We start from the raw sequence: 10,775 nt of genomic DNA on the forward strand, positions 1-10,775 counted from the left end.
GTGCTGTCAAGGGCCGGGGCCTCCCTTCCCCTCAGCGCTGGGAACCGACCGAGCACGCCCCCGCGCCGAGGGCCCCGCACCGCCCGGGGGCCGCTCCCGCCGCCCGGCGGCGCTCGCTCGCGGGGAAGGGAAGGGAAGGGCAGGGCCCCGTCCGGCCCCGCTGCGCCCGGCGGCCGCCGGGACTTCCCGGTGCGACGCTGCGGCCGGAGTTTCCCGGGCGGGCGTGCCGGTGGGGGGCTTGTTCCCCCCGCTCCTGCCAGGCACCGCATATAGGCTGGGGCGCTGGGGCGCGCTGCGGGGCCCACCTGGAGGCCGTGAGTACTGGGGAGGGGAGGGAGGGGGGCATGGGGGGCATGGGACGGGCGGGCCTGGGACGGGCCCAGGCGGGAGGGCGCTGCCACTGGGGGGGCAGTGGGTGGTTGGCTGCGCCTATGCTGTGCCTATGCCCGTCCCCGGTGTGGCGGAGGAGCCTCGGGGCGGCTGAGGGTCCTGTGCCGCCCCAGGCCGTGGAGGGGAGCGTGGCAGCCCTGCTGGATCCGCTCGGGCGAGGCCTGGCGAAGCCAGGGAGGGACCAGGGGCATGGGGACATGGGGCTGTGGCTGCTGGGGGTGCGGCCACGGACAGACCCCGCCGGGCGCCTTCGGGTGCTCTGGATGTGTGCCCTTAGCGCAGGGGGCTGTTTTCGTAGTGCTGTGTCATGATGACTGTTTTGAGCCTTTCCTGGAAGAACTTTTTAGGAACCGATGCTCCGTACCAGACTGTTAAATATATAATTTTGTATTTATTCACATATACAAATATAAAAACTTTGTATTTGGCCTTACCTGAATTTTTAGCGAAGTTTAGATTTGCTGATGTCCTGTAAGTCAAATATAATTGGCTTCACATAAGTTAAAATTTCCAGTGCTCTTTAAGTCAGTGTTATAAAGCTGGACCTTCACGTTTGAGAATCTGCAAGTTTAAACCAATTTAAATGGTTGCAGCTTTAGTACAGGATCTTACCTTTAATTATACAGCTGGTGATTAAGTAGACCAATTAATCCATCTGCCAGAAAAATTCTGCTCGTGGATTAAACAGTTTTGCAAGTGTGTCAGTAACAGGGAAATTAAGTGTGTAAAATCCACTCCATATCACAGTGTAATGTTGACTCCCTGAAACTTTCTAGCTAACATGACACAGGCTGAGAAAGTTGGGGCTGTTCAGCCTAGAGAAGAGAAGATTGCATAGAGACCTCATAGCAGCCTTCCAGTATCTGAAGGGAGCCTACAGAGAGGCCAAAGGTTCTGTCAGGAACTGTAGTGATAGGGCAAGGAGTAATGGGTACAAATTGAAAGAGGGGAAATTTAGGTTAGATATTAGGAAGAAATTCTGTACTGTGAGGGTGGTGAGACACTGAAACAGGTTGCCCAGGGACGTTGTAGACACCCCACCCCTGGCAGTGTTCAAGGCCAGGTTGGATGTGGCTCTGAGCAACCTGGTCTAATGGGAGGTGTCCTTGCCTATGGCAGGAGGGATTGGGACTAGATGATCTTTAAGGCCCATTCCAACTCTTAACGTTCTATGATTACAAAAAAGCTTATGTTGTTTTAATTTGTGTAATTTCTGTTTGCATAGACATTGCATGCACCTAATTTTGTATACTTTGAAACACTCCTCTCTTTCTTTCTTACAGATTTTGTTCCGCCTAAAAGAATTAGATGATTGAAACTACAGATACTTACAATTTCTTCTTGAGAACAGTCAGTATCAATATGGAGGCGTAGACACCTTAATAGGGACTTCAGTCTGAACTCTGGGAGGTAGTTCTGTGCAGAAATAAAGAAACTAACACATCAATTTTATTATTTTTTTTTTAATCTGGGGGTTCTGTTTACTCTGCCATAAACATGGCGTGGAGAAAAAACTTAATTCAACTGTATAAAGCATCAGAATGTCCCGATACAAGGCAATTAATTTATGTTACATTTGATAACTCTGTACTTGTAACTCAGGCACCAGGTTAAAACTGAAATGATTTGTTAATTCAGTGCTGACACTGTTGTAGACAGAAAAGCTGGGGCTATCCCAAATTTGTTAACAGGGAGAGTTCATCCTTGTCAGAGGCAGTGTATAGGATTTGTTTATCTAATAGCTGAATATACAATACATGTGGAGTTGTGTATAGACTAACTTCTTTAGTCTTAACAACTTGTTACATCAATATGCAGAAGTTGAGAAGTGTTTTTGGGAGCCAGTAGTTGCAAATATACCAGATCAGTTCAGTAATGTCAGTTCTGGGTCTCTATTTTTTGTATGCCCTTTGAACTTGATAAACCCTACTTTTCAGGTTCCTAATGAGGTTTTCAAACTAAAATCTATATGTGCCTATAAGCTACATATTTATCAGCTGTCTAGGGTGAAATCTAGTTCTTAAATCACTTAACATATGTTCTGGATAAGAACAATATTGTTTTAGTTGCCCCCAATTTTAGTTTCTTTATTGACAAAGGATTAGTAAACCCTTTTGAGGTTTTTCCTGTTTTGATCCCACCTCCACTAGCCTGACAAATTGGTACTGCTCTCCCAGATATGCAAAAGAACGAAAGCATGTGATGCTTATATGATTCAAGGGAAATTCCTTTTCAACATGCTTTCTCCAATTGTTAAAATGGGATGAGGCAGCTTTTGCACTGAAAGCAGTTTTGTAAACTAAACTACAAGAACTTCCCAAATGTTAAAAGGCTTTTAATCACGAGGCAGATTCTATTCACTTGCTCATTTGAAGTTACACATTAAAGTATTTATTGCTTTTGTACAGGCGGGGATTATTCCAAATTGCCTTTCATGCACACAACTACCTCCCAGAGGAAGACTTGTCCCATTTTTCCAAAACCAGTCCATTATGAATATAGTGGAAGATAGCCCTTTCTTGGCTAGCATCATGAGGCACAGTGCTGTGTGTGGTGAACTGAAGTATGACCTATCGTGTGAGCTCTACAGAATGTCAACGTTTTCTGCTTTCCCTGTTAACATGCCGGTATCAGAACGGAGTCTTGCCCGGGCTGGGTTTTATTACACTGGTGTGCAGGATAAAGTTAAGTGCTTCAGTTGTGGCTTAACACTGGATAACTGGCAACCAGGAGATAATGCTATGGAAAAACATAAAGAGCTATGTCCTGGCTGCAGTTTTGTTCAAAGCATGCTTTCAGTTAACAACCGTGGACTGTCGTCTCGTTCTGCCTTTTTGCCCTCAGTTACAAACAGTCTCTCACCATCTCTGCGTTCCATATCGCTTTCTCCGAGTTTAGAACAAGTTGGATATTTCAGTGGCTCTTTTTCCAGTTTTCCTCAAGACCCAGTAACTACTAGGGCAGCTGAAGACCTTTCATTCTTGAGACATAAGCTTTACAATCCTTCTATGAGTACAGAAGAGGCTAGGCTACGCACCTTTCACTCATGGCCACTGACGTTTCTCTCACCCACTGATCTGGCAAAGGCTGGACTTTATTACTTGGGGACAGCAGACAAAGTTGCTTGTTTTACCTGCGGTGGTCAGCTGTGTAACTGGGAACCGAAAGATAATGCTGTGTCAGAGCACCGGAGGCACTATCCAAACTGTTCTTTTGTGGAAAACCTCACCCGAGACCAGCCAAGTTTCAATGTTTCAAATGTGAGCATGCAAACCCACGAGGCACGTGTTAAAACATTCATCAATTGGCCAACCAGAATTCCAGTTCAGCCCGAACAGCTTGCAGATGCTGGCTTTTACTATGTAGGTAAGAAAAACAGACTGCTCCGGTTTTATTCATGCAGCTATGTCAACATTTACTTTTAGGTAAATTGTGTGAACGTTTGCCAGATATTTTGCCTTGTTCTCTTTTTAAAGGGCGCAATGATGATGTCAAGTGTTTTTGCTGTGATGGTGGGTTAAGGTGCTGGGAATCTGGAGATGATCCATGGATTGAGCATGCAAAGTGGTTTCCAAGGTAACTTGCAACATCTTTATAATAATTTGTTCACATTCTTAAATGCTTCTAATTTTGGCAGGTATGTATTGTTTAACTTCACCGTATGACGTACTCTTTCTTTTGGATGTATTTCATGTGTATTTAAAAGCTCTGAAATGCTAAGGTGGGCTTAATTAAAACATTTCTTCGTTAAACATGGTATATAATGCTTTCCACCTCGTAATTAAAGGCCATGTGCATCCCTAAATCACTATTAGCAAGTGAGACTGCATTGTTAATGAGCATATTTGTCTAAGAGAAGCAGTCAGAAAGCAGACTGGGGAGAGCGTAGGCTGTTGAGAAATGAAGTATGTGTAACTCATTTGTTCTAGTTCTGTTCCCATGCTGAATGCTCTTGAACCAGTTTTTCTGCTTGTGCAGTTTAGTTTCCTACATGTGGAAGGGCTTGTGAGGAAGGTTTCAGTGGCTGTTTAATATGTCTCTATTGGAAAAATAACAGAAATAACTTTTTAATGTCACCCCTAATTAAATGGCAATTGCATACCTAATTTCTATCTGTGCTTGTGAAAATTGCCACCTACATTAATGGCAGAAATAGCTGCACTTAATTTCAGGAAAGCTAATTATAGTTCTTCTCATAGTAGATCTCCAACTAGGCTTTCGTGGGCAATTTACTACCTACTGTTGGACTACATGATGTGTGTAGGGTTAAATGACAACTTTGTTTCTTACTGTGTAAAACCTGTCAGTAAATGTACAGAGGAGATAAAACTCTGAATTAGCGAAGTGGATCTGGCTTTGATAGTGGCGTTAACTTCTGTTAAATTATTTTGAATGATTTGAGTAGGAGATAAGAATGGTAAGATGCATGTAAGATAGAAACAGTTCATCACTGCACTTTGTAGTGATGCTGACACAGTATCATTTCTCATGACATGCAGTTTTGATTACAAGTGGTAGCAGAATGTAAAGTTGCTGCATTTATATGTATAAGCCTACTGGCAACCGGACATCATGGAAAAGTTTTATCAAACTGTCACCTGACACTAGGCTGCATCAAGCTTCCCATTGAGTACTCTTTCTCTTCTGAAGGAAGAGAAACATAAGTATTTAAGTTACACTGGATTTAAACTCCTTTATTCTTCTGTATTTTTTTCCTTTGGCAAGTTGAATGTATAATTTGATATGTCAATTTTCCAGATGTGAGTATCTGCTTCGTGTCAAAGGAAGAGAGTTTGTAAGTCAAATTCAGGCCAGATTCCCCCATCTCCTTGAACAGGTAAACTTTACTGTCCTGTAACTTTGCTTTTCCCTTGTTGAAGAGTGCTGTGTCCTTTTTGTGAGTTTGGTCCATCCTTCTGCCTCATTTCTGCATATGTTTCTCCTAGGTTTCTAACATGATAAATGCTCTTCATGATCACGTACAAGAAACCAGTGCTGAACCATGGCTAGTCTTGGACTAATAGAGTTTAACTTCTACAGATTACTTGTGGAAAGTCCTATGAGGCATGAGGTCCTTTATGTTAAGAGAGGGAAATTCTGTGTCACTGAATAATGCAGATCAGTAATTATTATTTCAGAAATCAGTCATGGACAGCCTGAATTATTTCTAGCTGTAATTCTTATGGCAAAGGTATGCCAAACTCCTCTTCATGGAAGTGGTCAGCACCAGCTTTATATTGATTATATAGTTGCAGACTTGTGTAACTGCCTGTAAAATATTTAATGGGTACCACTCAGGTAAAAGGCTTAACGTGGTTTGTGATGGAAGAATGTGTTAGAAAGGTACACAGAGGGAAAAGCAGTATTTTGATACTAATGTAGTTCTTTTCTGTTCCACAGCTCTTGTCAACCTCTGAGCCGCCTGTAGATGAAAACATTGATCCCCCAAGTATGTATATTAAAGCTTTTTTTTACACTTCTTCAGCATTTTGCATACTCAATGATTGCTAAGCAAATTAGCTTTGGATAGCCAATTCTTACATTTGTTCCCTAAAAGTGAGGTAGTTTTGATGTTGTATGGATAAAGTCCAAGGAAACACCTCTAAGCGATCTTGTTTTTTATTTTCCTTATTTTCATGCTAGCAGCTCATATTAAAGTTTGTGGGTTTAAATGCTTGGCACTTGCTGCATTTGTGGTTTTTAGTTTCAGGGTTTCAGTTAAGCAAAGCAAGTATTGAACTTGGTGGAACAATTGCTAGAGGGTGTCATAACCATGCAGTTATGCAATTCCATTTTAGGCACATAGCTGAGTAAATGCTCTGAGTTGAGCAGCAGAGGTTAAGGAAGAAGGTAGGACAAGCTGATAAAAGTGAAGTCTTTCTGGGCTGGATTCTAGTTATGGTGGAAAAAAATCCACTCACCCTCTGGGAGGAGTTTATGCTGTCCTAGTCCCTGCTGGTTGAGGACAATGAGTAGGAGTCCCATGTGTCTGGTGCTTACTGAGTGGAATGGAAAATACTGATCAAGACTTGGAATAGAGCAATTGTTGGTACTATAAACAGATTTCCACCCCTCTCCCCATTCCCCCAAGACGTTTTTCAAGGCTGAAGTTAGAAATGACTAAGTATAAAAAAAGCTGTTAAGACACAATGGAATTCTCAGTGGTTTCTCTGGATTATCCTCGATTTTAGCAAAGGCATGACATGGATTGATGTTTATCTTGGATTCAATCCATGACTAAGTAACTGGCTTCCATTTTTAAAACTACTTTTAAAAAATTCTATTTAACTACTGAAACTTTTTACTGCCAGGTGTTCATGTGTGTAGGTAACGTTGATGTGTCCGACTTCTGGGTTGTATAGATATTTTATTCTTTATATTATACACGGTGATTTTCCTCTTTGATTAGTTATTCGTTTTGGCCCTGGAGAGAGTCATTCAGAAGATGCAGTCATGATGAACACGCCTGTTATTAAAGCTGCCTTGGAGATGGGATTCAGTAGAAGGCTAATAAAGCAAACAGTGCAAAGTAAAATCCTTACAACTGGAGAAAACTACAAGACTGTTAATGATCTTGTGTCTGATCTGCTCATTGCTGAAGATGAGAAGATTGAAGAAGAGAAAGAAAAACAATTAGAAGAAGCGGCATCAGGTACATATAAGGCATAAATAAAAGTGAAATTTGAAGTGGTTTGTAATATGTATAGGTTTTCCTTTGTTTGGATTCACTAAGTGATTTAGTTTCATTGCTATTAGGATCAGCTTCTCTAAAAGCATTGTCAGGATATCTGTATGGAACTAGCAGTCTGGGAATTGTTTCATTCCCTTTTAGGAGAATAGTTCATACCAGGGGCCGAGAGTTCGAATCATCTCTTCTTTCCAAAGCTATTTTTCATTTGTGTGCCTTTATACTGCTGTTAATAAAATACTTGGCACACTCTACTAATTTTTTTTCCAAATTTGCCTGCTCTTTAAGCTGCTTGAATCAGTAAGCCACCATATCCACCTCCTAGAAGAGGCCATAAACTTCTGCAAATTCAGATTCTGTAAGATGGCCAAAGATATGCTTTACTGTATCTGACTCGACCCATTTACGTCAGCAATTTAGTGTTTATTTGATGTGCCTTTAACATTTCCTGTAGCTTCAAAACCATAGAAGTTTTGCAGCCTAAAGAAATCCTTCTGGATTTGAGCTTGTGAAGCATAATGAAACTTCTTAATTATAAACTGACTTAAGGCTGCTTCTTTGCTAGTCTTATTTCTGTCAAAAAATTATGGATGGATTCAGCATTAAATCCTAATGGAAATTTTTTTATTGCTGTTTCTGGTAGACTTAAAAAAGTCTCCAGAGTCTGGTTGTGCTGTTTTTCTGGGGTTTTTTTCGTACATAATTCTGTTGGACATCTCTTAGAAGAGCTTTCTTCTATGTACAGACATGATTTTGCGTACACTGACTAAAGTTAACCTCTTGGTTGTCGATAAGTTAGCACTGGTGTTATGCAGAGGTGTTTTTTCTTTGCAATTCTCTGGAGAGTGTAAGTCTCGCTAGTTAGACAAGACCCCCCCAGATCATTTAACCTAGAGATGGGAGCAGGAGGTTTCCTGGGTGAAAGGGCTTTGGCTCAGAAGCTGCTTTTATGTAGTTTTCTTAAGTCTGTTCGTTATGAAACTTACTGAGGGCTTTATTAATGATGTGTAATAAGCAAATGGTTCAAGTAGATTGTAAAGAATGTATCAATTATTGTTAAAAAGAAGTGCAACTTGGAGTAGTGTATTCCTAACAAATATCTAATCCTCCTTATGTTCCAGATGATTTATCCTTAATCCGCAAGAATCGCATGGCTTTATTCCAACGTTTAACATGTGTACTTCCAGTCCTTGGGAGTTTACTGTCAGCTAAAGTGATAACAGAACCTGAGCATGATGTTATTAAGCAGAAGACTCAGACACCATTGCAAGCAAGGGAACTGATAGATACAATTTTAGTGAAAGGAAATGAAGCAGCCAGCATATTCAGGAACTGCCTACGAGATTGTGACCCTGTGCTCTACAAAGATTTATTTGGTATGTCTGTCTGGATTTCTTTTGTTTGTAAAAGATATAATTTTATAGAAGTCTAACCAGTGCTCTCATAGCAACTTGAAGAAAAAGAAACAAACAGATGCTGTTTCAATATGGATAAGTCAAATGACAAGGATTTTTTTTCTCCTGTTTCAGTGGAGAAGAACATGAAGTATGTTCCCACAGAAGATGTTTCAGGTACCTTAAATTCTGCCTTCTTATCTTAAAGGGTATTGTGGAACAAATAGCTAACATAAAAAAATTACTTTGTTTAAGAAGTAGGTTTTATGCTTTACCCTCTCGCTAATTCTGCTTTAGTAAAATGGACTGAAAAAGTTAACCAAAAGTTAAGTGCATGTGCCTTAAATATGGTTTTGCACCATATGATATAGAGCTTTCTGGAGCTCAACAATTGAAGCACATGCTGGACTTGATCCTGATACAAGTTCTCATTCAGGTATTTGGTAAAGACTGGAGAGGGGATAGTTGGTTAGCATTCCCCAGCAGGGTTCATCTCTGCTTTTCCATTGTGGGTTATAGGTGCCCTGACATCTAGCTTGACCCAACAGCTGGGTACATAAACACTTGTCAGACATAGGATTGAGTTTGCTCTGGTTCTTAGTCCTGTAGTGTAATCTGTTAACAGACTGCAGAAAAGTTTACAAGCCTGGATATAGCTCACTTCCACCAGTCAGGCTATGCTCTGTGTTTCTGATATCCAAGCAAGAAAAGTACAGCTTTTCTCAAATGTAAACACTGGTTGGCCTCCCACCCTGAGCTGTCCATCATCTCTCAGAAGTGGAAAGTACAGACTGGTTCCTTGCATGCCACTTCTGAGCTCTGGAAAATGTTCTTATTTTCTTACTGCCATCTATATTTAGTGAGTACAGATGGGGAAATAAAGGGTATGGCTATACTCTAAATATATTTTGATATAATATATACACATATTCAGGCTGACAAAAAGTTAACTATTTTTTCCAGGTTTACCTATGGAAGAACAATTAAGAAGATTGCAAGAGGAAAGAACATGTAAAGTTTGCATGGACAAAGAAGTTTCTATTGTTTTTATTCCATGTGGTCACTTAGTGGTATGCAAAGAATGTGCACCATCCCTTAGAAAATGCCCTATTTGCAGGGGGACAATAAAGGGTACAGTCCGTACATTTCTTTCGTAAAGAGGGAAACTTGCAAAATGTCTTTGTTCCTGTCATCCTCCAACTGCTGAAGCTTAAGCCAGCAGTGTCTTAAGAATGGAAAATTGTGGTACAGAAGGTGATTAATCAACCACCTAACACAGTTGTGTAATAGTAAAGTGTATCATCATTAGGAGCACGCTAGGCCTTCGGTGCCAAAGGCTCTTTCTGTTCATAAAACCAAGTCAATATTAGGTTTTTGTGGTGTTCCTTTCTGAATAGGGAAAGTAGATACACCAGTGTCACTCTGAATAAAAAACTTTTTGCTTGAGTTCCTGAAATGGAGCTTGGCACAACTCTTCTCATGAGTTTCCTCCATGTGGATGTGAGGAAATATAATAAGTTTGCTGTTATTAATAATTAATATTAACTTCAGCTACTCCTGTTTTGGCTTTCTTCTGGACTTGAGGAGAAAAGAGGCTAACTGTTGCAGGAACAGCAGGAATTTTAGAAGTTTTTTCATGTCTTGATACTTGTGTAATGTATATTACTAATAGTTTGTATGAAGACTGAATTAAATACTTCTACTTCTCAAAGAAGCGTTTGTTTACTCTTTCCCCATTGTTGGTTTTTCTCTGTAGACTGCAGTAACTAGAACGCTGTCTTTTCCTGACAAAATTTTGGGGTGGTTTGCCTCCAAAAGTACAATAAAACTTAATTCCATTTGTCTTTCTTTCATTTTTTAAGTGAGCTTCTGTGCTGCTTGCTGATTCCCTCTTTATTTAAAAACAGAATCCCCCAAAACCCCAACAGCATCTGGTACTTTCTTCTGTCTTGATTTTTCAAAGGATAGAAATTCTAGTCCTCATCACCTTAAAGATGAGGCAGAGGGTAGCTCTACAGTCTTTGTGCTAAAGATTATTTGTAAAAGCTATTTTTCTGTGTTTGGAACTTTATAGTGATTGTGCAATTAAATAGTAGGATTTTCTGGCCCACTCTGAAGTGTTGTTTTATAAGCTAGTAGTCTAGGAACTCCTATTCTCTTACCGATTGACTCTTACTAACCCTTTTCAACTTTGTATGCCTAGACTTGCATAGTAGATACCTATGAACACCTCTGTAGGTATTTTGCAAGGATTTCATGTCAAGCAGTGGAATAATACTGCCAGGATAACGGCATCAGATCCT

At 40.7% G+C, this 10,775-nt stretch overlaps 1 protein-coding gene across 2 annotated transcripts; it reads left to right on the forward strand.

Annotated features, from left to right (window-relative positions):
• Positions 1-273: 273 nt before the first annotated feature.
• Positions 274-10,325, forward strand: LOC103756705 (inhibitor of apoptosis protein). 2 transcript variants are annotated; one of them, XM_018071382.2, is made up of 9 exons: positions 274-314; positions 1,674-3,756; positions 3,867-3,966; positions 5,149-5,227; positions 5,791-5,839; positions 6,800-7,042; positions 8,200-8,454; positions 8,608-8,649; positions 9,436-10,325. In XM_018071382.2, the coding sequence occupies exons 2-9, from the start codon at positions 2,883-2,885 to the stop codon at positions 9,627-9,629; spliced, it is 1,836 nt and encodes a 611-aa protein (XP_017926871.1). In that variant the 5' UTR covers positions 274-314; positions 1,674-2,882; the 3' UTR covers positions 9,630-10,325. The 2 variants fall into 2 exon arrangements, with proteins under 2 accessions (XP_017926871.1, XP_008921013.2); XM_008922765.2 differs by lacking the exon at positions 274-314 and having other exon boundaries at positions 1,683-1,740; positions 2,799-3,756.
• Positions 10,326-10,775: the final 450 nt, after the last annotated feature.

This window comes from Manacus vitellinus, unplaced genomic scaffold (genome assembly GCF_001715985.3).
Source record: "Manacus vitellinus isolate BGI_N305 unplaced genomic scaffold, ASM171598v3 scaffold_2_pilon, whole genome shotgun sequence".
NCBI classification, from domain to species: Eukaryota; Metazoa; Chordata; class Aves; order Passeriformes; family Pipridae; genus Manacus; species Manacus vitellinus.

Coding starts and splice junctions, on each gene's coding strand:
- LOC103756705 (XM_008922765.2), top strand. CDS start 1,699: ATGATTGAAACTACAGATACTTACAATTTCTTCTTGAGAACA. Junction 1,741..2,798: donor ACAATTTCTTCTTGAGAACA/GTCAGTATCAAT, acceptor GCTTTTGTACAG/GCGGGGATTATTCCAAATTG. Junction 8,455..8,607: donor GCTCTACAAAGATTTATTTG/GTATGTCTGTCT, acceptor CTCCTGTTTCAG/TGGAGAAGAACATGAAGTAT.